This window comes from Globicephala melas, chromosome 21 (genome assembly GCF_963455315.2).
Source record: "Globicephala melas chromosome 21, mGloMel1.2, whole genome shotgun sequence".
Taxonomy (NCBI): Eukaryota; Metazoa; Chordata; class Mammalia; order Artiodactyla; family Delphinidae; genus Globicephala; species Globicephala melas.
Genome location: NC_083334.1, coordinates 2,623,917 through 2,649,153, shown reverse-complemented (window position 1 = coordinate 2,649,153; position 25,237 = coordinate 2,623,917). Strand labels below are relative to the sequence as shown.

The window sequence follows — 25,237 nt, the reverse complement described above, 5'->3', positions numbered from 1 at the left end:
GGCGTGTAGAAGCATACTGGGGACAAATGTGTATGGGGAGGATTAAGAGAGTGGTACCAGGGGATAGTTGTAGTCCCTGAGCAAAATTTTAGAAAATAATGCCATTTCAATTATTTTTCAGCCAATACTATATATATATATATATATATTTTGTATTGGCTGAAATATATATATATATATCCAGAGGAGGTTGTATGCAAAACACAATAAAAAGTATCAGTGTCAGATAGGTGTTCCCCCATATTAGACGCTGGCCACCTCTGGAGCAGGGCAGAATTCTGTAGAAATACACATGCTTCTAAAGTCCTGGGTTTAAAATTACTTGTGGTCCTTTCAGGTTCTGAGCAAAGATTTTACTTCTTTACTGGCACAGATACCATCAGAAATGGGCACACCATCCCATCCACCACTTGGTTGACCAATGAGCCACTTCCCTGACTTTGGGGGATTGTCTCTGGATTCTTCCATTCAGTAGCAGGGTATTAAATTCAACTACAGTGGCCCCTTTTCTCAGTAATAAGCTGGTGCTTCATGAGTGAGGGAAAAGTTGGATGTCTAGATACTGGTGCTTTCCTTTTAGCTTCCTTAAAAATGGCAAGTGTATATTAAACCTGGAGCCAGAGAAGAATAACATTCTGAAAGGATGAGTATTTTTTTCCATTTTCTCCCATTTCAGGATCTTACCTGTTCCTTGTCTGGCCTCTGGGGGGCTTATTCCAGATGTCAAAGAAAATGTAAAGTCTGTAAACTATCAGCACTTTAAGGAGTATTTGTACACTTACCAGGGAATTTCGGAGAAAAGATCTAAATCACTAAGGGATGGCTATCTAATGAATACATTTCAGAGAAGCTGGAAGTTATTTTTGGACAGAGAAGAGAAAAGAAATTGAGTGCATACTGTTAACAGATAATGGGAAGCACTCTAGGGTCATAGTGTTTCTATACCTGGAGTCCCAGTAAAATATAGCCCAAGACTGTTAGGACTTTGGAGGATAAATCACTGAGGAAGGGCCCCCGTTTCCAAATCCAAGAGGTGAGATTTGCATTCTAGTCTTCGGGATGGTGCTCAGTTTACTGTTTATTTATCTAGCTCTATTCTAGAATTACTTGCTTTTAATTTTTTTTCCCCCTTTCCATGACTCAAATCATGAACCCTTAAACCAAAAACAAAAACCGGCTTTACCTCAAGGGAAGCCTGGAAGGGGTTTGGGCTGGAGGAGCCGCTCCGAAGTAGGGTCGGGAAGACGCAAGTGGAAGACAGATTTCACTGAACCAGAACCGGGCTCCTTCCAGCCCGGCGCTGAGGCTGAATGCGGTGGGTGAGGGCGGCCTGCTCTAAGGTCATCCCTCCTTCAGTTTTGGGTACCAGGCAGACCGTCAGAGGAAAAACGGTGGCACCAGCGCCCGGCGGACGTTTGAGAGCTCATCTGGGGGCGAACCGCAGCAGCAGCAGAGGCATCGGCGCTCGGAGCTCGTGGCGGGGCGTCCCAAAGTGCGCGCGGAGCCTGCGGTCCGGAGCCAGCCCTGCGTTTCCTGCCAGGGCTCAGCCCGCCGCCTCACCTGGGTGGACGGCGGCTCTCGCGACGGTCCTGGGCGAGGACCGTGGGGAGAGCGAAGCCTCACTGCGCAGCGCTTAAGCCACGACTGAGAAAGGGCCGGCTCGCGGCTCCCCTGACTGGCCGGCGGTGGCACGTCGCAGCGTCCCCGCGGGGCTGGAGCCAGCCGCGGAGCGGGCAGCAGAGGCGGTGTCCGGGCGCGCAGGGGCTCAGCCCGGGGAGCCGCCGTGCAGCTTTCGCCGCGCGTCCGCCGCGCGTCCGCCCCGCGTCGCCTCGGCCTCTCGCCCCTCGCCGCCTACGCGCAGCCGGGCGCCCTCTCCCTCCCCCACGGCCCGCCCGGCGCGCATCCCCGGGCCGCGCGCATCCCCGCCGCGCTGCAGCCGGAGCCCCGGCGGCCGGCCGCGCGGACCGAGGGGTGGAGGAGGGGGGCGCGCGCGCGCGCGCGCGCGGGCGGGGCGTGGACGGAGCGAGGAGGAGGAAATAAATAAATAGCGCCGGAACCTCCGCGCCAATGAGAGCCGGGCAGCGCGGAGGCCGCAGCCGCGGAGGCCCCGGGGCCGCTTGCCTTGCCCCTGAGAGGCTCTGCCGGCGCGCGCGTGTCCGTGCGTGAGCGCGTATTCGCCGGGCCCGGAGCTGGAAAGTTCAAACCGGACGTGTTGCTCGCGCCGCTGGCGGAGACCGCGGCGGAGGCTCTGCCCAAGTTCTGCGGGCCGAGCGCCTAGCGGCGCCCTGCGTCCCCGCGCCGCCGCCCCCAGCCACGCTCCCGGCTCGGGCTCCGCGCCCGGCGACCGCAGCAAGGTACGTGTCGCCTTCCCGCACGGCTCCCGCGGGCTGCCCGGGTCCTCTTGGCGCTGCCCGTGGCCGCTGCAGCCGTCTTCCCCGCAGCCTGGGCAGCGCCGGCCGAGGGGGGCGGGGGGCGGACCCTCCGGCAGCGGTGCTGCCCACCTGCGCGAACGGCGCGTCCCTGCCGGAGGCGCGGGTCTTTCCTTGCGAGGGTGTCCTTCACCACCGTTCCCTGGGACGCTATAATGGTTTTCCCTGGCCCCCTTGCGAGGAAGGATGTTCAAGTTGGCAGAAAGAGGTATGTGCAAAGCAGGGGAAGTTTGCAGCCGCCCGGCTCCGGGAGCGGAGTAGCCCTTTCTTTGCAGCGGCGGCGGCGTTGGCGGCCGGGCGGGGGGCGGCAGCCGCTCGCTGTCCCGTCTGCGACGAGGAGCTGAGGGAAAAGTCCGGCTGCCTGGTCCGAAAGCGCGACCCTGCGGTTGCCGGCCAGGATGCTGCGGAGGAGAAGGCCGAGGGCTTCCCGCTCGGTCGTTGGGGAAATCCCGTTCGGAGAGGCGTTATCTCCTTCTGTGCCGTTTACGGGCCCACCGATAGGCGTGTTTTAAAAATCTCTTTAAAACTTTTATGCATGTATTTCCATTTCTCGACTGGGTGAACGGCTCTAGGATCCTTAGATAAATGTCTGCATCTGTGCTTGGAGCGGTGTGCAAACCGGCAGTGAATGAATAGCCTAGTTCCTTCTGGTTTGCCTTAGATCCCCTACGGTGAAGCGTGTCTTCGCTGCCTTAGTATTTTAAAGACGGCTGTGGGTTCTTAATTAATTAATTTTAAATATTTACGGTGAAATTGGAACTCTGGGCGAAAATTAAAAAGTCACAGTAAGTTTCTCAGGCAACGCGCTTGAGCCTTTTGAAGCCACCTGCTGAATTAGTTCGTGCTACTTTTTAGAGGTTGCCGCTGGGTGCCGGAGATGCAGGCATATCCAGCAGATGGAGCAGTGTAAAGCTGTGCTGCAACCTGCCTTACACTCTTGTGTCCCCATTCAATCACGATGATACAAAAAAGAAAAGGAAAAAAAGTATATGGAGCTCATGCTTAGGAGAGGCAGTGGATTTTCTGTCCTATTTGAAAAGAAAATTGCATGCCCACTGAAATATAACCGGAGCATATCTGTAAAAACTTCAATTCTTTAAGCTTTTTTCTTCCATAATACGTTAAAAAAATAGTTCCTTGTATAAATTAAAGTATAATATGATTCCCTCATGTCAGAAATACCAGTTGGTCCTATAGTTACATTTGGGGGGTGACTCGCAGCACCATGGAAAACAATCCCTCCTGCCATAATAAAAGTCTCATTACTGTGTGATCATTTAGAAAACTACATACAGTTGTATTTAAAGGTGACTCAACATTATGAGTTTGAATGCTTTTCAGTAGTTTGAATGTAACTGAGTGTGTGTTTTACAAAATTAAGCTAGGCTGATATACCTATTTCTTGAAATAATTTACTGTAGCCAAAATTGAAGAGGAAAAGTTGGTAAAACTTTTTTGTTAATTCTGGTGAATTGCTGGTCCTCGTTCCCCAGACGTGCGTGAACTTTGGAACTGCTGTGACCTGAACACGTTAGTCGTATACTCAGATAGAAAGGGGAGAACCTTCAAAGGCTACCTGTTTGTACCTGTACATTGGTAATTATGGTAGCAATAATCATGTAGAGAGATAATCTGCCTTCCTACATAAATTTATAAACTTCCTAGGAAGTCATGCATCGACAGTGTAACTTTAAAGTTAACAGAGAAAAATAGGTTGCCCATTTTATAGACAAAGCAGCAAAGGCTTAAGAAACTTCAGGTCTTCGTCGCGCTGTTTCAGGAAGAGCTGGTTCTCAAATCTAGGCTATACTCATCTCCAGTCTCTGCACCTTTCATTGTATTTTGCTGTAGATTTTTCTGTGACATAGAACTCTGCTTAACTAGTCTGGAAGAACTCAGTCAGGGCTTATTTTAATTTTATTATTCAGTAATTTAAAAGTTACAACTATGTATCAAACATCTCAGGGAACTTAGGGACAAGTAGGGTGCTTCCGGAAGATGTAGTGCCGGTAATCATTTGAACTATACCTGCTTTACATTGAGTGCACACGTTTATAAAATTTATGTGATTATTTTCTAAATCATCAGGTAACGTCTCTAGAAAAGTACTGAATTGTGAGTTCTGAAAACTCTATTTCCTTCACATTCACATAATATTAAGGAAGGCTTGGAACTCCCCACGTTGTAAAATAATATTATTTTCCTGAAGGAAATGCTTTTACCTTGTCTGTTGTCACATAAATTCATTGTAGATTTTTCTAAATTTATCACATACCTTACCCCTTCACACATTGCAAAACCAAAAGGATTTCAATGTAAGATGCCGAAAGATTTGTGCCATGATTAAAAATATGAGAACAGGACATTTACTAATTTTTTATCATTATTAAGCATGTTAAATTGCTCAAGCATGAGAACTTATTGGTAATTTAAAAGGCAGCTAGTAACAGCAATGTTAATTTAGTAAAATAGGGTAGAAGTGGGTATATTATGGTCCTTGCTTATGTGACATATACATTTGCAAAGAAAACCAGATGTGTTTATAGGCTTTTCCATGAATTCAGTCTCAGTGAATATTGATACAATTGATATAATTTTGATATAACATGGATATAAGGATAGATAAATTATATTTTGGAACTTTAAAAATGCTCAGTGCTCGCTACGTCATACAGTAAGTAGTAAGCTGTTCAGTTAAGGTTACTTGGCAGAATTGTGTAGCAGACTGCTGAAGTCGGGTTCAAGTTTAAGGGAGGAAACATTGCATAGGAGGGTAGGTAGGTAGATAGTGTTAAGTCTCCAGAAATGACACTGGTATTGTATTGATGAATTTTGGAAATACTTTAATAATTAACTTTTTAATTCTTCTTTTAAAAACTACAGTATCACATATGGGCTGTTTTAAAGTATCAGTTACAGAGTGTGTCTGTATTTAACTGAAGCCTCAGTTTTGCGGCTTGTCAATCACTGAGTATTTGTCCTTCTTACCATAGTGATTTTAATCCATATTTGTGCATTATTTCTATCTTTATTCCATCTTTTCAGGGCTTTATTCTGTTATAGCTATATTAGGTAGTTTTCTTCCAGCAGTCTAAAAATTAGCTGTTAGTTTTAGACTTAAATATATTTCAACTGAATGAAACTTAAAAAAAAAAAAACATTTAGAGGAACTGAGAGATTATGAAGAAGCAGTGAGTTTTGTTTTTTTCTCCATTAAATTATCATCTAAGAGATAAAATAGATTTATCAGTCAGTGAAGATCAAACAAAAGATGAAATCTTTTTATTCTTTAATTTCTATCTTGTCAGCAGCCTGTTTGACTTCACCTGTAATATAAAGTATAACTGAATATGACTTTCACTTGTAATTTCTAGAAAATGCATATATATTTCAAGCTTAGGTTTTATCGGGGGGAGGGACACCATTAATTCTGAATTAGAAGAAAGAGTTTGAGAGATCAGTTATAATATAGGAAAATAAGAATTATTCTGGATGAGCACAGCAGTTAAAATATATCTTAGAATATGTCTTAGCAGAAATGATGAGAATCTGAAGATTTATTTCAAATGATATTTCCAAATTTGAGTATTACTCTGATTTAATCTTCATATGTTTATGATATATTGGGTACAGATATCTTTATTTTTAAGAACTGTTTTCAATCAGCACTTAATTTTATAAAACCCTACCAAGAATAAATGTAGCTTAATTATATGTATATGATCATCTGTGTTAATTGTATATATATTCACATTTTAAACACGAGTGCAATTTTGCTCTTACCATATCAATATTAAGGAAGGTTTTATTTCATTGATTATCCAAAATTATTTTTGAAGTCTAGGGACTTCAGGCAGTTTTTTCTATATGGTTGCATAGGACATTACTAGTTCTGCCATATGGTTTTAGAATGTTCGGTCATAGAAATGATTGGTAAACCACCTTACTATTCACCCAACTACCATAAAACTGGTAATTAATCCCTAAGTGTAGCATATTATATGGACTATATGTAATGTTATTTAAAGGTTAAAATCATTGGATAAGACGAACACAGGTATTTCTTTGTGATGGTGGAAAACTATCTTCCACGTTTTTATAGGACCTATATTTAGGAGCTATTACTGGAAAAGGTGGATGAATCAAAACTTGGTATCAAATTAGTGAAAAAATTAAGAATTTAGCAGAATCATTTATCAATTATTACAATAAGCATATCTTTCTAGGCATTTTTTTGAAGAAGTAGGAGATTTGAAACAGATGGAGAGAATCAAAATTAAAAGGAAGTATAATCATGGAAGAATTTACTATGTGGTATTATTAGAAGAAAACAGTTATCTAAGTAGTATTTACATTATGATAGGGATATGTTTTATGATTTTGATTGTTTTACAACACCCCATACCCCAAATAATTGTTTTCCACTTTCTAACATGAATGTTTTAAAGGTTTTATAATGTTTGACCAATGTTTGGAAACCTGTGCCTAAACTAAAGGCAGGTATAATGCTGTTGGAAAGACTGAGTGACTTTAAAAAAAGTTCACATTGATATTACTTTATATGTAGGCCCAAATCTGCATTATTACTGCTTTGCTGGCAATTTTATTAAGAATATAATCAGATGAGGTTCTTATTCATCTCCCCATTTTCAGTATAGTAGAGTATGTTTAGGAATCTGCTGGTCTTTTGCTGGACTTCTGTAATGAAGATTGATCATCATTGTATGATAGGGATCTTTGATGCTCACATCAGATTTCAAACATTACCATACAAAATAAACAATCCAAAAAACTGCTCTGAGTGTATAGCATTTGCTGAACTAGTGCCCCAGGCGAGCAAGAATGGAAAACAGGCTTTCCCAGCCTCAGTTACATGAAGATGAAAGCAAGGTGACTGAGGTCACCTGCTTACACCATGGTTACTTGCCCTCCAGTTTATACAATGAGTTTATTAAATACATTTGATTTTAACATTTTGTATACCTAGATGTGTTTAATGGGAACTAATTACAGTCACAGGTATCAATTCATTCATGGACTGCATTGATACTTAATATTTTTGGGATTATAGCTCAATCAGTTATTCATTAAGTGTTAACTAAAGCAGAAAGATTTATTCCTGTTACCTTTTAAAAATAAAAAGTATTTCAGCAGTTACAGGGTGACAGTGGCATGGACTGGTTTTGAAAAGTTACAAATAAAACTAAGAAGAACTTGTTGATGCAGTTTTCAGGAATTAGTTTTATTATTTGGAAGATAAATACTTCTAGGTTAAAGCTGTGATTATATACAAAATTAATAGCAGCATAAACAAAGAAACCCATATTTCAACAAATTTGACAGCTAGAAATGATAAATGGGTTTCCCTGTGTGTGTGCGTGTATTTTAATTTTCTATGTTGGTTAGTTTGGACTTTCCTTAGAATAGAATATCCTGAGAGGATAACGATATCCTGTTGAGCAGAGATTTGAACGTTACATGGTTATATTATTGAAAACCAAACATGTTAATTTACCTTCTCTCTCTGAAATATTTTTTTTCTTCGAGAGCACTTTCCTAAATTGGGACGGCATTCATAAGCTTGATTAAAATTATTTAAAGAATAAATATAAAATTAAATGCCCTGTAAATATTTTTCCCGTTGCGGAGCACAGGCTCCGGATGCGCAGGCTCAGCGGCCATGGCTCACGGGCCCAGCCGCTCCGCGGCATGTGGGATCTTCCCGGACCGGGGCACGAACCTGTGTCCCCTGCATCGGCAGGCGGACTCCCAACCACTGCGCCACCAGGGAAGCCCATGCCCTGTAAATATTATGTTCCTCCTATCATTGATCTGTTCATATAATCAAATTAAAAAAAAATAAACAGTACACTGATATTTTTCTTTTTAGTCCAGTTAGGTACAAGAGAATCCAAGAGGTTAACAACTGGAGAATATTTGTTTTGTGATGGGATGTATTACAATTTCTTTTTCTCATTGTCTTATAAAGTTGCTATTTAATTTTAATTTGATGTGGTATGTAAAGATTCCTTATGTAAAGTAAGTTTCTTTTATGAACACATTAAATACAGTAAAAACACCTTGCCTTCTTATGTGTGATACATATAGATATTGAGTATAGAAACACTAAATTTATATTTTGTATATTTCATTACTTATACTGTAGGTCTTTCCTAAAATACAGATCCAAGATCTGTTTATATCACTCAGAGGTTCCTTATTCACACTTTTCACAATACTTTTCCATACAACTTAATATTTCGTTTATTAAATTCAAAGAATTTGATAATATTTTAGTTATTGCCAACTTTATTTTACTTTGATTAAAAATACATTAAAATAATGAAAAATATTATTAGCCTTAAAATATATTGTTGCTAAAGTTATTTGTGTAAATCGTTTGCTTCTCAGTTCTTCAAAATTTTATTGGTAACTGTGGGATCAAAATTAAAAGTTTATGACTTTTAATATAATTATGGTCAGTGATATTTCCATTGTGTTTATAGTCTATATCTTTTACAAATTTCATAATAAGATTTTAAATAAAATATTTCTTATTGATGTTTGTGGAGTATATTATACTTTTTAAGATTTTGTGTTTTCAACAGGTAACAGTAATTAATTTGAACAAAAAAGAAAACAAAAATTTAATGGTTAGCATACATATTTAAAAATAGTTTCAGTTAAATGAAAAGTTTGAGTGATGACCTAATCTATATATTTTATATATATATATATATAAAAGAAATCACAACATTTGATTTTATGAATTTTGAGGGAAAATAACCTTGAAATAGTTAAATGCAGAAAACAATGTTAATTATTGAGTTTTCAGTTTCCTGGTACTGATTTGGTAAGATTTGTGTCCAAATTTCCATGCTAATAATGTTTACATAGGATCATTCATAATTTTAATGTTTTAAAAAATTTGTGCATCTCAACCAATATTGTTTTATACAATGTTAATAGTTTCCAAGTTACCCTCATCAGTTTTGATATTGATTGTATATAAGTCAGATCATCTGCCTAATTCTCTGTTTAATATTTAAATGGACATAGTGATTTGTGAAAAATCTAGATTAAAAATATAATTAATTACATGATGATAAAATTCTTCGCTTTTTCCTATTTTTGGAGTTTGGTCATTTTCTTTTAGTTAATTTTATTGAAAATCAACTTATGATGAACCACTGTAAAAATTGTTAAGTATTTCCAACACTTCCCGTTTCCCTAAATCAGACTGTCATAGCTCCAGTGAAGTTATGGAGAGCTCATATTTAAATTGTGTGGCAAACTCAAGGGTAGTAACGTCAAGGGACAGTGGTCTTGCTAGTTATGTGATATCACTTAGAGGATTACATATGATATATCCATTTAAATGTTATTTCCCATGCTTAGCCAGTCATATGTTGAAAGTTTTATTTAAAAATATTTTCCATTGAGCAATGTCAAAAGACTTCTATTCTTGTTTAAAATATGAATGTTGCTTAAAACCTTTTATTAGCGTTGGTAATATAAAATCCAGAAAAAAATGTCCTTTTAGGCAAAAGTAAGAGAAAGCTACCTCAGAAGACTCTTAAGATTTCAAATAAACAGTTATGCAGTAATGGATCAGAAGACACCTCATCATATGAGACCAAGTCTACACAAAAGAACCTCTACCAAAAAGAATAGAATCTATCCCCAAGGCAGCCTCTCTAATCTTATTGACAGGGTTAACAATATCTAAGAGACAAACGTTTCTAACATGTATCAAAAAGATTCTGGCAAACAAATTCAGAGTCCCATAGGCAATTTGGGAATCTTCATCTTGCAGCCACTCTGGGAAGATGTTGGCCGCTAGCTTTCTGAATGTTTGATGCAGCAGGCTGGCTTGGGCTGATGGCATTAGTACCATATCCCATAAATAAAATAACATATAAATAAAATAACATATGCTATTTCAGTGCTTGCCAAACAAACTTCAGATAATCTGTCTATTCCTGTGCGTTTCGTTTAGGGAAAGAAGGTGTTTGGGGGGCTCTTGCACAATCAAGGCTGGGAACTGTTGTATTTCTATTATAAATGACTGAATTGCCACGTTGAGCTCTACGTTTCGTACCCTTGTGAGTGCTGCCAGCGAGAACCATCCTCAAATATGATTAGACACTGACACATACAGTGACCAAAACTGCAAGACCAAGGTCACCAAAGCAGTGTCACCCCCAAGGGCTGTCCGTCAGCCACCACTGAGAAGAGCCCTCATCATGTCACCAGTGAGAACTTTTCTTCCAAAGGCTGCAAAGATTAACATGGAGAATAAGGACCCCCCCCCACCCTACCCACCTTTTTATTAAAATGAAAATAAGGAAAACTAAAATTACTCAGGGAACAAAAAAAGAAGAAAGGAAAATTGGGAGAAATAACAACATTATGGAATGAAAATACTTCCAACAGAAATATTCCTATTGTGACATTTATTGGGGCATTTAATTATTTACACTCAAAAACCAAAATTCAGGATTTAAAATATAGCCTTAGTAATATTTTGAAATTTGAAAGATTAAAAGAGCAGTCGCTTCTCAAAATTCTTGTGTTTACCGTATGCAGATTTTTACAATTTGCTTTTTTACTCACCTTTATATTGTTAAGATTTTTCTTTATTCACGTATTTCGAACTTGTTTGTTTATCATAACCACTGTTCAGTATTTCTTTATATGATGGTGATTAAACTACAGTTTCAGTATTCCTTTCCCGACATAAGAAAAAGTTCTTAAGTGTGATACTGCAGTAAAATACAAAAGAGAAATGCAAAATACAATACAGAATACACAACTGTATAAGCTAAATTTGAATGGTATTGTGATGTGTGTATGTATGATATATTTTATTTTGTTTATTATCACATATCGGGTTGGCCAAAACATTTTTTCGGGTCTCCTCTGTAAGATGTTATGGAAAAACCCGAACTAATTTTTGGCCAACCTGATACTTATCATAGCATCCTACATAACACTTTTTAAATCAAAAATATCTACGTCATTAAATATCTTCCTACCACAGCACCAATTCAGTGGCTGCTTATTATTTCATTGTATGGATTTAAAAGAAATTACTTAACAGTCTCATATGGTTGGGTATTTTGGTAGTTGTTGTGTTTTACATTTTCATAAGATTAAAAGAAGCTACGTGAAGGGTTTAATTGTGGTTTATATCTTTGTTGCCATCCAAAAGCATTTATTTAAGATAAATTCTCAAATGTGAAATTATGTCAGAGGGTATGCCTGAATGTTTTTGATTTTTAATATAATTAACATAATGCAGTAGGTTTCATAAAAGCATGTTCTTAAATAATTGGAACCGCTGTACTGTTTTGGTTGACTCTTAAGTGAATTATCGCTTGAACAAAATTAATTTTGATATTTTATTATCATAGACATAACAATGAATCCTGCCAGAGTCTGAGATTTTATTTCATTTAAATCTGTGTCATCTTGTGTGGGTTATTGAATATCTCTTAGTACCAATTTCTCTGACTTATAAACCTAGGAGTTTGTAACAATGCTTAAGAGAATATTGGCTACACTGACATTTTATTATTCTAACTCTACTTCTCATTTTGGAAAAAAATTAAATAGTGTGTAGGAATGAAAACAAGTCGCTGTATTTCCACAGCTTATCAGTGTTAACTCACTTATTGCCAGCTGCAAGGTTGCAAGAATTTTTTTTGTCAGTTACTTATAGTAATATTTAATGATAGAGCCAATTATTCGGAGTGAAGGACAGATTAGCCTGCAACTTAATAGTCTTTTAGCTTTCCTTGGGTAAACATTTTCACAGCTGACTGTATAATATTTTGGAATATAGACACATAGATAGCAGCATGTATATTTACAATTAATTCCTGACATCATTTTTTCTGTGGAAATAATGTCTGCATGTGTGTATGTACGCACATTATATATTCTTGCACAAACTTGCACTGATTCTGTTAATGTATATTACAGGCTAATATTCAAGTACACTTCTAACTTATATAAATAAGTTTAAAGATATGTACATATTTGTCACCATTTTGTCACTTAATTTTTAAAGTATTTGTTCCCAATCACTGTAATTATCCAGAAAAAATAATGCTTTCATTATGTTTCTCTAGATTAAATAAGTTTTAGAAGTACCTAATACTTGCCTACTAAATGAACTTTTGAAGTAGATTTGCCCTTGTTTGTTGCCTGAAGTCCAGTGACTTTAGCGCCCTACCTGAACCTGATTATGTAGGGCCATGTTCTCAAAAATAATGTTTCCTCTTTCAGTGCTTGTCTTCCTCCTGATCTGTAAGAAATGCTGTCTCTACAGAGGTTTTGCTTTTAAAAGATACGTACAAATATTTAGTCAATGTAATTTACAAATATATTTGAGGTTATATGTGGGAAATATTTTTTTATGATCATAGAAGATATTAGTGCTCCCTGAGTCCTGCTATTATACACTTTGTCCTTTGATCAAAATGTGTGTGTGGGGCTTCCCTGGTGGCGCAGTGGTTGAGAGTCCACCTGCCAATGCAGGGGACACGGGTTCGTGCCCCGGTCCGGGAAGATCCCGCGTGCCGTGGAGCGGCAGGGCCCGTGAGCCATGGCCGCTGAACCTGCGCGTCCGGAGCCTGTGTTCCGCAGTGGGAGAGGCCACAACAGTGAGAGGCCCGCGTACCGCAAAAAAAAAAAAAAAAAAGTGTGTGTGTGTGTGTGTGTGTACATGCATATATAGGAGTGAATGCAAGTGCACATAGCCTCTCAAACAATGGGCACTTAACACAAGTCAGTTTTTACTAGTTACCATGCCAAGTCTCCAAGCACAGGAGATGGAGACAAACAGGAATCATAATCTTAACCCCGTTTAAAAGGTCTTTGATCCCTGCCATCGTGAGTTTGGTTCTTTGTAGCAGAGCTTCCAGGATATACCCTATCCTAGATCAAATTGTAAAATATATAACAGGAACGATTAATATATTCTAATTAACAGCAATCAAACAGCACATTAAAAAGTGTATACTTTAAATTGGTTGTATAAAGACCTTTGATGGAGATAGAGAATAAGGGACGAACATTCAGCAGCAGGCAAATTTCCAATCAGTCATGGAGTAATAACTCTGATTGTCTGCTGTCTTCTTACAGAGTCGGCAAGCAGTGGAAAGTTTCCTAATGTGTGTAGAAGTTTCAGGCAGTAGGGAAACAGTGGATTATGGAGAGTTCTAGGCTAGGACATTCATGATGGCCTGTAGTCAGTTTTGCTGCTGTTCTTTTGCTGTTGTTTCCAGTAGGTTTTTTTTTTTTTTCTTTACCTGAATACCTAGTCTTTCTTAACTAGAGAACTGTAGAGGCTGTGAGATCACATAAATTCCAATTAGGCTAAAGTGATCATAAGGGCCATTCCCTTTGAGTCCACTGCCTTCCACAGACTACTTCATGTGAAGAAAAATAAACACAAATGATAACAGGTTACCTTGTAAATTAAATGGTCAAGGCCTGAATGCCTGCTAACCATTTTCCTCTTAATAACCTCAAATGCATTGTGTGTTCTTCCCAGAAAAAGCTGAAGAAACCTGATTCTTCAAAATTACAATTATATACAGAATTTTCCTTTAACCCCCCTGGTTGTTTTTCTGGAAGTGAATGTATTTTTTATTTCTCATTCCCCTAAGATAAAATCATGTATTGCTATTGCAATTATTTATACCTAAATGCACATGAGTTTCTTTTTCCTATCTAAGCCTTTAAACCTTTTACTAAGGAGAACATTTGTCTCTGGGCCGTTAGCTCCTTTGTTCTAAAGCCCAACACCTGTCTGATCCACACGTTCTCTCCTCTGCCAGAGGACAGGTCACTTTCTCCTCCCTGTTCTTTTGGTCACCCATGTTCTCCTCTCCTTCCTTGAATGCTGAGGTCACCGCACTCACCCCCCATGTCTGAGAGTTCTCTTCCATCCAGGCGTCTCACCCACAGCGTTCTGTTCTTAGTGTGATCATCCGTTTTTAGTAAGTGCCTAGGTGAATATGGTCTTGAGAATGACTGAAAAATGCTTCTTGTGGCCAGACTTTAGGAGGAACCCAAATACAGTTCACAGAATTAAGGATTTGGGGCAAATGAAAAGATAATGTTAGAGTTTGAGTCTTTCTGTATAGTTTAAAGAGCGCAATGGCTATTAAAAGATTCCTGATATGGAAAGTTGTTAAAATTAATTCTTGCGGATGCTAGAGAAATACAAGATAAGATCATCAATAAAATCAATAAGAAAATGTAAATTTTTACCTGCTGGCTCTTTTTTCTCTTCCTCAGGCAGCATAATAATTCATTTGCATATCATTAAGGGGATGTCATATTAAATGAACCATTCTTTTGTCAGTAACGTTAAGCTTCTTTTGCTTCTCTAGCATTGTTTGATCAACAGGACATGTCCGCACGTCTTGTCATTAAGTCTCCTTAGGCTTATGTTGCTTCAGAGCCTGTTCAACGCTGTGAAAGAGGCAGCTTGCTCTAGATCCAGCCAGCCAACCACATTTTAAAAGGCAAAGTCGTTTTGCCATAACCTAACATTCTTGCATCTTTGACATTTTTCTTCAGGTGTTCGCCCAGATTTTGCCTCCTTATTAGAGTTAATTGGGAAGTCAATCACCAGAAATTCTCGATTACCCCTTTGGGAGATGTGGAAAGAACAGTAACTGCTTTGAAGGAGATCAAGGCCCTGAAAAGAAATACTGACATGGATGGTGACTTAGTTTCCTAGGGCTGCCGTGACAAATTCCTGCCAACTGGTGGCGTGAAAGAACCGAAATTTGTGCTCTCATGGTTGTAGAGGCCAGACTTCTGAAATCAAGAAGTTGTCAGTGGTGATTTCTTTCTGGAGACTCTCAGAGAGACTCAGTGTCATGCCTGTCTGCTAGCATCTGATGTGGCCAGAAATCCCTGATGTTCCTTAGTTTGTAGATGCGTCTCTCCCATCTCGGCCTCCATCTTCATGTGCCTTCCCCCTTGGGTTTCCTCCTCTGTGTCTGTGGATGTCAACCCTCTCTCTCTTTCCTCTTATTAGGACACCAGTCATTGGATTTAGCGCTGACCCTAAATCCAGGATGATCTCGTTTCCAGACCCTTAACTTAATTGCATCTGCACAAATTCTTTTTCCAAGTAAGGTCACATTTGTAGGTACTGGGGAATAGAAGTTAGGCATATCTTTTGGGGGGGACCCTATTCAATCCACAACAGTAAAAAAAAGGCAACTTTGGTAGAACCTAAAGGGTTAATTTTGGACAGGCCATTAGGACTGTGCCGTCTCCAGAAATTGTCTCTGTGAGTGGCATGAAATAGAAATATAATGGTTGGCAGGATTGCTAAGTCTTTGCCAGAGATAAGAAGTATAATGTGGACATCTGAGACATGAGAGGAATTTAATTCGAGAATTTACATACTAGTTAGAACACTGAACAGAATTCAGGGAATCTAGCATGAGACTTGGAATCTAGGAAGGACAAGGATAAATGTCCACAGGGCAAGGTGTGCCAGTGGCATCTCCAGTGACATTGTTGAGGCCATGACTTGCATGGGCAGGGGCTTCCCTCAGCCGTTCCTGATATTAAGGGTTTCTTTTCTTCAATCAATTCTACCTAGTAAGTAGAAAAAAACAGTGGTTCAGCAGTCAAATAGAACCGAGGTAAAGTCTCTGGTTTGTCAGTTACTAATATTCTGAATATAAATATGCTGTTTATTTTCTTAGAATTTTTCTTGTCCTATCTGAAAAGAAAAATAATGAGAATCGTTTTCATTATGTCTGGGAAGAAAAATATCTGCCTCCAGTGCTGTCCAAAGGAACGTTCTGTGATAATGAGAGTGTTTTCCACCTGTGCTGTCCTAAAGGGTGACTGCTAGCCACAAGGTGAGGACTCTGGGAATGTATTTGATTTTAATTAATTTAAATTTAAATAACTACAGTAAGTCCCCTACACACGGACTTCCAAGTTGCGAACTTTCAAAGATGCGAATGTGCGTTCACGTGACCAATCATGTAAGTTAGTTCACGTGTCTGGCGTACATTGTCCCATGCGGGCATCCTCTATAAGTGGTTGTGCTTTTGTGTACTTCACAGTACTGTATAGAGTGCAGTAGTACAGACTCTTTATGTCGAAATCAAAGCACTGTAAAAAGAGAAAATTAAATATAAATAATCTCTTAGACTCTTCATGTTTAAATAATATGAGAACTCAATTTGCTCTATGCTGACTCATTTGTCACTCAACGATGCAGATCGAGGATACTGTGATAGTAAAATGTGCATGTTAATTCAGGACACATCCTGAACTTCCCTTTATGTGATTTATAGTTTAAAGTATTCATTGCTCTCTTTGCCAATTTTAATCATTTTATTTTTATTATTTTCGTGAGTGAAGTTTGTAGGTGGTTGGAAACCATACAATTTCATGTACTGTTTTACTTGGAAAGTAATTGGAGATGGAGAAGAGTTTTTGATTGTGCTCTGAAATCCTCCACCAAAACCACGATGAAAATATCTGCCTCCCACTCATATCACATATTATAGCTTAACTTATGACATAGAATTAAAATAAGTAACAAATAAGTAACACAAAACTACTAAATTCACAAGGAAAAAGTGAAAAACACAAAGAGTAATCGAGTTTAGCACACTTTAGTTTATGAAAGATTAATGCATAAGAATTAAATTGTGTCAAGGTTGGTTTTATTGATATAATTGATAAGATCACTGGAGAGATGAGTAGCAAACTTTGTGCTACACAAGCAAATAAACAAAAGTTCCTTGTCAAGCAAGCTGTATATCTCACTTATGCTGCCATATACTTAGAGACACACACACACACACACACACACACACACACACACAAACACACACACACGTGGGGAAAAAAAACGACCGTGGTAAATTATGAAAAGCTGGTAGTCATAGATGATTCTCTGTTTTAAAATTAAGGCAACAAATTTAGAAATAACTAACCCCAAATTAAGAAACTAAAACTATAATTTTTACTGTTAGGAAATAACAGTAAAAAATACTGCTACATACAAAATCTGTGGGTGGAGACAAAACTGTAATGAAAAGGAGCTTAATATCTTAAATAATTTGTTACTAAATTAAAAAATAATAGAAAATGAATTATTTAATTAGAAATCTGAAGTGGAGCTTTTGTCTTTTCTGGATATATGCCCAGGGATTGGATTGCTGGATCTTATAACTCTGTTTTTAGTTTTTTAAGGAACTTTCATACTGTTCTCCATAGTGGCTGCAATTAGGACCTACTGTATAGCACAGGGGACTCTATTCAATATTTTGTCATAACCTATAATGGAAAAGAATATATATATGTATAACTAGAAACAATACATTGAATAAATTGTCCATTTAAAGAATAAATGATAATATTTGTAATGCCAAAAGTTTTTTTTTTGGAAATGTACCAAGGAAATGTCATAATTAAAAACTGCAGCTAATAACATAAAATATATGGATATAAATTCAACAAGACATGTACAATGTTCAGGTAAAGAAAATTTTAAAGCTATAAAAAGCAGTAACACTGGAATGAAGGGATTTACCTAAATTGCATAGTTGTCAGCGTGGGAGCTCCCTTTTCAAAATGCTTGGGTGCGGAATTGACCCCAGTGTTCACTGGGTACTTGACCATAGATAAGTTACCTACAATTTCTGTACCTCAATTTTCCCATCCACAAAACGGCAATAAACATATCCCCTTCACAGAGCTGTGATGGATAAAAGAGATAATGCTGTCACGTGTTTGGAAGATTATCTTACACATAGCAATCTTTTAATTACCATCTGCTATTTTTCCTATTATTTCTCCTAACACCTCTGCTGCTACTCCTAAGAGGTATAAAACAGTAAAGGTAGGCAGTCTATAAAAACGAATCTGTGCATTCAATGTAAAATCAAGCCGAATCCTACTAAGATTTTAAAAATTTGTCAAGTGGTTTTAAAGTACCTCTTAAAAAGAGATGTAAAACAAGTGAAGGACATCCAGGCAGCATTGGAGGAGGGGTTATGCCCCGGTAGATATTACGATGCCTTATAAAATCATACAATTTGAAATAGTATGATAGTGGAAAGAATAGAGAGTGTAAAAAAACTGTACCTATGAATGTATGGAATCTTAATGTGATAACAAAGGCATTTTACATGAGTGGAAAAAAACCTATATTAATAACCCAAGGTAAATATCTTTCTAGGCAAATAGATACTGGACTTGAGAAAAGACATACAAAAGATCAGTAAAAATATGTTCACTAGTAATTGGAGAAATGCACATGAAATATGAATCTTGTATTTCTATTTTGGTGGGTCCTTAAAAAATTGAGCACTGTATTTCTGTCCTTTTGAATATTAGGGAATGTGTATTTTCCATAGCCTCCTTGACCCCAGTGTTAGGAACAAGGGTGGCATATGGATTTGGGGAAGGCTGTAGGTTGGAGACAGGACAGACCAAGGATATAGGTTGGAGGCGGAGACAGGGTCAAGGATGCTAAAAGCAGCAGAGACTTTTCTGCAGTCATCACTTGTAATGAAGGTTAATAAAACACTGATTTTACAGTTTGACATGGCAGTGTCAAAAGGCCAAGTTTTGCTTCTTGCCTATTGTTAAATACTAAAATTATTATGAAAATGCAGCCTTGGCCAGAGTGTAGGGAAGCAGACATGAACACACTGTTGATGGAGGATAAAGGTACGGTCTTTCTGCAGGGCACTTTTCCAACATTGATCAAGCGTAAGCACGGATACGCTATGCTACAGAAATTGTCTTTATAGAAATGTATTTCAATGAGATAACCCACTAATTGTTCCTATATATATATTTTCTTCTTAGCATTTTTTATAGTACCCGGGGGGGGGGGAATAGGAAAATAACCTAGATGTCTAGGAGTAAAGGATTATTCACATGAATCATCTTACATTCAGCTGTGCAGCCATCAGCGGATGCCGTAGAGTTACATTTACTGAAATAGAAAACTCTGCACAGCATATTGCAAAGTGTAAATATTTTTACACATGTGTATCTGTGTATGTGTATGTGGCTTTGTCCTCAGAGAGCTCTGCCTTAAAAGATGTTCCGAAAAATGTGAACAGTGAAATCCACCACCCACCCACCCCTTCCCGGGGCATTTTGGGTGATTTAATTATTTCCTTTTTTTTTTTTTTTTTTGGTACGCGGACCTCTCACTGTTGTGGCCTCTCCCGTTGCGGAGCACAGGCTCCGGACGCGCAGGCTCAGCGGCCATGGCTCACGGGCCCAGCCGCTCCGCGGCATGTGGGATCTTCCCAGACCTGGGCACGAACCTGTGTCCCCTGCATCGGCAGGCGGACTCTCAACCACTGCGCCACCAGGGAAGCCCCTTAATTATTTCTTTTTTATGTACTTCTTTGTGAAGATTCTTCCAGAGCATGTATTATAATTTTTTTCTTAATGACTGGTATTTTGCCTAATCTTTTAACCAGTTCTGTCCATCAGTTCCTGTGTTCCGAATCACATCAGTGTGATGTGAATAGCCCTCAGGCAAAAGCAATTTTGATTAAGACCAAAGGAGAGGAATCTTACTTTTCAAATTAAGGATACCTTGGTAGAGGAAGGCTTTGGACAACCTCTTGATGCTGGACCCCTGGACAAAGAGAGAGTACACAGGAGCTGGGAGAGAGTCAAAAAGGACATAAAAGACAGTAAAAGATGTGCTGTCTCTCCAAGATCTAGTGGCCGTGGTTGTTGTATTGATACATCATGGAAAATCTCATGGACTGCTGTTCTCATCTCAAAGACTACAGATGCCTAATTTAATAGCTCACTGTAACTTTAGAAAGTATTTAATGCTGTCCTTTGGGTTTGTCAACTCCTTCCCTTCTGTCGGAACCTAACTCCCCAGCCCCAATTTAGTGATAGCCCAGTCTTTTCCATCTAAGCGGTGACAGCGCATCCAAGTTCTGCCCCTCCTTGCCTGTGACAAGAGGCAAAAAGGGATATTCATTAATTAATCCAGCATGTATTGATTATTCCTCCTGAGCCACGCTCAGTGCCAGTCTGGTCCGAAAGGCAGATGGATAAATAAATAGGGTGCGGTTGGTAGGATATGATGGAAGCGTGTGCCGCTGGCATTTGTAAGAAATGTCCAGCATAGGCACGGGAGAAAGTAGATTCGTGGTTGCCTAGGGCAGGGTGGAGAGAGCAGTGAATGTGGGGTGGTTGCTAATGTGTATGGTGTTTCCTTCTGGGCTGATGAAAATCTTCTAAACTTACATGGTGTCCCTTTAAATGGGTGAAGTTTATGGTGTGAATTACATGTAAGTAAAGATGTTAACCAAACAGCCACGTGAGTGAGCATTTTACCCGACTGGGGTGAGTGTGAGGACAGGCTGTGGTCACTCTCAGCAAAGGCGGTGGTGCAGGGTATCATCTAGGCTTCAGATTAATCAGAATTCAGGTTGGCGAAGCAATCAGGCCAGTGTGGTCCAAGCACATGCAGCTGGACGTGCAGAACGTACATGATTTGGCATCATTGGTTCGTGTTGCACTGAGGGCTAGGGAAGGCTGTAGAGGAAAGAGACTGTGTCGCAAAGGGCCTTGGTCCTACGGTGAGAAGTTTTATGGTGCCGTGAGGTTACCTTCCACTTGTGGATTAAGGCAATGGGAGATGTTTTTTCTATAAGGGGACATTCACCCAAGCAGCTTGTTTAAAATGCAGACATCTGAGATCCATGGCCAGAGATTCTGACCCAGGGGTTTTTAAGTGGGGGCCATACATCAGCCTTTTAAACAAGCATCCTTCGTGAATCTGATGCCGGTGGTTTATGTATCAGATTTGGGGGAACACGATTTAGAGAAATCTCTATATTTATTCTCCTTCATATCCCAAGTGCTAAACCCTTACATAGTGTACAATCACAGTCGGAAGCATTTAGGTGCTCAAGATATTAGATTGTGAGTCAGTTCTTTGTCCTTTGCATTTAAATTACATTGGAATTGCATGTTATAAGGCAAAAAAGTTCCTACTGTATATTTCAGAGAGAGGCTGCTTTTTGTAATACGTGCTGTAAGAAAGAAATAAAAGGTGGTTGTCATTTGTAACTGTGGAATGGACCAATGGAAATGTTACACACAAAATGAAACTTACAATCTGCAACTTGTATAACATTATTTACAGTTATGATTTTAGCAGTCCCCGATATGGTACTATCTTTAAGGCTAGGGAGAGTTTAGTATAGGATTCTAAATCTGTTTTTCTTCCTGGAGGAGGACGTATATAGGTCTTCGTTTTTTTTAAAAAAGTACACTGAGCATAATGTAATGAGCATGCTTTGAAACAACTTACTGTACGTCATTTAAGCCATGATCACATGCGTCGTATTTCTTTTAGGAAGAAGATAAATATCAAGACTGTAATTGCAAAGCTTTTCTTCCCCTGAGAGTGTTTGCTATGAATGTCTGTTGATATGGAGTGATTGTGAAGAAAGATATACCATTGTCCATAGTAGGAAATTAAGTCATGATACCTAGTTTTAGAGATACATATATATTTTACTTAAGACGTTTTCCCCCTTCAATTAGCTATACCTTTTTTTTTTTTCTCCAAGACTCTTCAAGATTCTGCCTTGGGGAAATAATATCTCTTGATTGTGGTCTCAGGTAGCCAATGAATCTAACTCGTTTTCATTAAATGTTATTTTGCTGTTATGGCCATCATTCTCAGTTAATTTTAATTTTCCCCCGTGAATGTGCTTTTCAAGAGGTGTATATTATCAAGAATATGCCTGATTACTGGAAGGATTTGTTAGATGTGGAAACTACAGAAAACAGGACTCTAGTAGTCTCAGAGAGTGTGGGACAACCACATTTAGTCTTATGAAAAGGAAAACTAAGTGATGTGAAACATTTGAAGAAACTTACCTGGTGAAAAAATAGCTTTTACATATGTCTACGTTTATTACTTAAAATTTTACCTTTAGAAAGATACTCATTTTGAAAGTAGTGTCCCTGGTTAGAAGAAAATAACCTTGAGAGAGGCAATGCTCATTCAGTTAAATATTTAATTTGCATTCCGACTATGGGTCAACCACAGAAACTGCCTATATAGGTTTTTCATCTTTGAACTATACCACATCATCTTTTTTTTTTTTTTTTACTGTAACCTGCATTATTATCATCATTTTAGATGGTAAAAATTAAGACACGAAGAGTATAAAGTTATCATCAAGGGGTCCCAGTCAGTAAGCAGTCAAGACACGATTCAAAGGAAAATCTCTTTAATTCTGAAACCCAACCTGTTTCTATACCATGATATGTGCGTCTTAGGAGGAAGGGTATTAATCAATTCAAAGAAACAAATGGGCTCTGAGACTGGTTGAAAAGGTGAAAAGTAGAAGATGGTGGACATTGGTTTTGGTAATACCTGCTTATTCAAATTCTCTTGACTTTCTTGGTAAAATTTCCGAAATAGAAGGGATTTAGAGGCTGTTTATTCCAGCCCTCCTCATTTTCTAAATGAGAACTGAGGTTCTCAATCTCAGAAGGTTAGGGATACACTTCATGGTTTTCCTTCTCAGAGAGACAGAGGAGATCCAGGGTGAAGGAAAATCTAAAACCCCAAATCCTTCAGCGTCAGCTGAGGTGTGTAGGAGTGAAAAAGGGCCAGATTGTAAATCCTGTTAAGGAGAAAACACTTTTCAGGACGGTCTGAGTGTCATCTACTAACGGAAGTGTAACAGAATCTGCCAATTTTGTGTGTTCTTAAAATTACAGTATGATTTTGTTTAAGCTAGGTTTTCCTGTGAAGACGAAACCTTGAACTTATCAGTTTTATTGTCTTAGAGAAATAGTGCACTAGATACGATCTCCATGATACAGTGTTAAGATATATTACAGAAAATTATCTTTAAAACTTTTATAGTGTGAAAAAATAGATCTTTTTCATTGATAATGTATTTCATTCAAATGTATTTTGGCTTTTTGTGAGGAAACCCTTTCAACCTGCAATTTTTGATAGATTTGAAGTAGTTTATATAAGAAATCTGGGTATTTCCTTCTGATTCTACTTGACAGAACTGTGTGTGTGTGTGTATGTGTGTGTGTGTATGTACATATGTGGATAATATCACCTCTTTGACCTTAAATTAATTAATTTAAAAATAAAAGCATTCGAAATTTGTTTTGGGGAAAATGGAACAGTCCTGTTTGCTCACTTATGCTCTCTATACTATAATATGCTCCGTGTAATTTTTCCTCGCTATTTATTTAAAGAGCCAAAACATAACCTTTGTCTGTAACTCTGGAGGCCTCTTACCCAAAGTCATTCTCTCCTGAATTGAAAGCTTCTCATAGTAATCACTTCATCTATCTTATCTAGTAGTTTGATGATCACATAATGTGCTTTATTGCGGGACATTCTCTTTGATACCTTCCTCTCTCTGGTTGAAATCCAACAAGGCCATGAATCACTTACTTATTACTCACGTAAAAACCTACAGAACCAAGATAGATAAGGCAGGTGACCTTAAAGGCGGGCAGTAATGTTAGTTCACTTACAGAATCGGGATTGATGTAAATGTTGAAGTCTGTTATTGGATTTTTATCTTTTTCTTTTTACAAAGTCATTTTATTACCCCATAATTCTGTAATTCTCCTTTATAAAAATGTTACTTGGAGAGATAAAACATGTGATTGGTACCTCAGTATTAACTGTTTCACCCCTTAGTTGTTTAGATGGGAGGGCACTAGCTCTTTCCATCGCGGGAGGACATTTATTTGGTTTTCATTCTCTGTGGAGGGTTCCACGAGTAGAAAATAAGGCGTATGTCAGTGTTTTTTAGTACTTATTTCTAAGTTACTGCTTTTAGGTGGAGTTTCTTTTGGATTTTTATTCCCTTTCTAGTTTCACCCTTTCTTCTTCTGCAGTTAAGTTCAGGCAGACTATGGGTGACAACCCTACTATGATTTTTGCCCAATAAGGATTATTAATCTGTGAGATAATACTACTTACTATGTTTATTTCTAGGAAGGATTATTTACCAGCAATAATAAATGTTTTATGACTTGAAAACACCTTCCTTTGGGGACATGAGACAGCCTGATGGCATAAGTGGAGCTGAAAGACCATGTAATAAGGAATTTGAAGTATGATTTTAAGCATTTTGGCCTATACTAAAGAGTTAATAAAGGAGTAAAGTGTACAGTTATGAGATTAGACTAAGGGTCCAGCAAATAGGGAAGCTCACATCCATGTAAAAAATCCATGTAGACGTTCACAGTGTAACCAAAGAGCTTTTGCATTGGCTGCACTTCCCTTGAAGACGTGTTTGCGTATGTTGCTTGGCAAAATAGATAAATGTTCTTTTAAAATCTATAATCATATTTAATGTTGTGCCCTGCAGATATTTCCCTACGATCTCCAAATATTTTTTTTATCATTCAGAAGCATTTTGTCACAGCAGTTGTTTCCTCGAGCTACTGGATCAGTGTAAAAAGTTCCCCGAACTTTCACGAGTCTCCGCTGCAGCTCCTGCCCGTGTCTTTCAGGGTGTGCCTCATCCATTTTCGGTGTCATGGTAAAATTGTGGCTCAAACCTCTCTTCTTGTAAGCCCGCCTTCCACACTCTTTCTGTTCTTCTTGTAAGCCCACCTTCCACACTCTTTCTGTTCTTCTTGTAAGCCCACCTTCCACACTCTTTCTGTGAATCTCTTGGATATGAGTTTATTAATCCTCTGACCTTTTAGTGAAGAGTGGTTCACAATCCTGTATTGTAGAAGCGCCCAGG

The 25,237-nt window shown here is 38.7% G+C and overlaps 1 protein-coding gene across 1 annotated transcript; it reads right to left on the bottom strand.

The window, feature by feature from the left end:
* Positions 1 to 1,765: 1,765 nt before the first annotated feature.
* LOC115867512 (basic salivary proline-rich protein 2-like) lies at positions 1,766 to 25,014 on the bottom strand. The gene is made up of 2 exons (XM_060291779.1): positions 24,909 to 25,014; positions 1,766 to 2,859 (listed from the first exon to the last, which is right to left on the bottom strand). Exons 1-2 carry the CDS (start codon positions 25,012 to 25,014, stop codon positions 1,766 to 1,768), a joined length of 1,200 nt encoding a protein of 399 aa, XP_060147762.1.
* Between the last annotated feature and the right edge of the window lie 223 nt (positions 25,015 to 25,237).

Coding starts and splice junctions, on each gene's coding strand:
- LOC115867512 (XM_060291779.1), bottom strand. CDS start 25,014: ATGGATGAGGCACACCCTGAAAGACACGGGCAGGAGCTGCAGCGGAGA. Junction 2,860..24,908: donor AGCTCGAGGAAACAACTGCT/GTGACAAAATGC, acceptor CCAACGACCGAG/CGGGAAGCCCTCGGCCTTCT.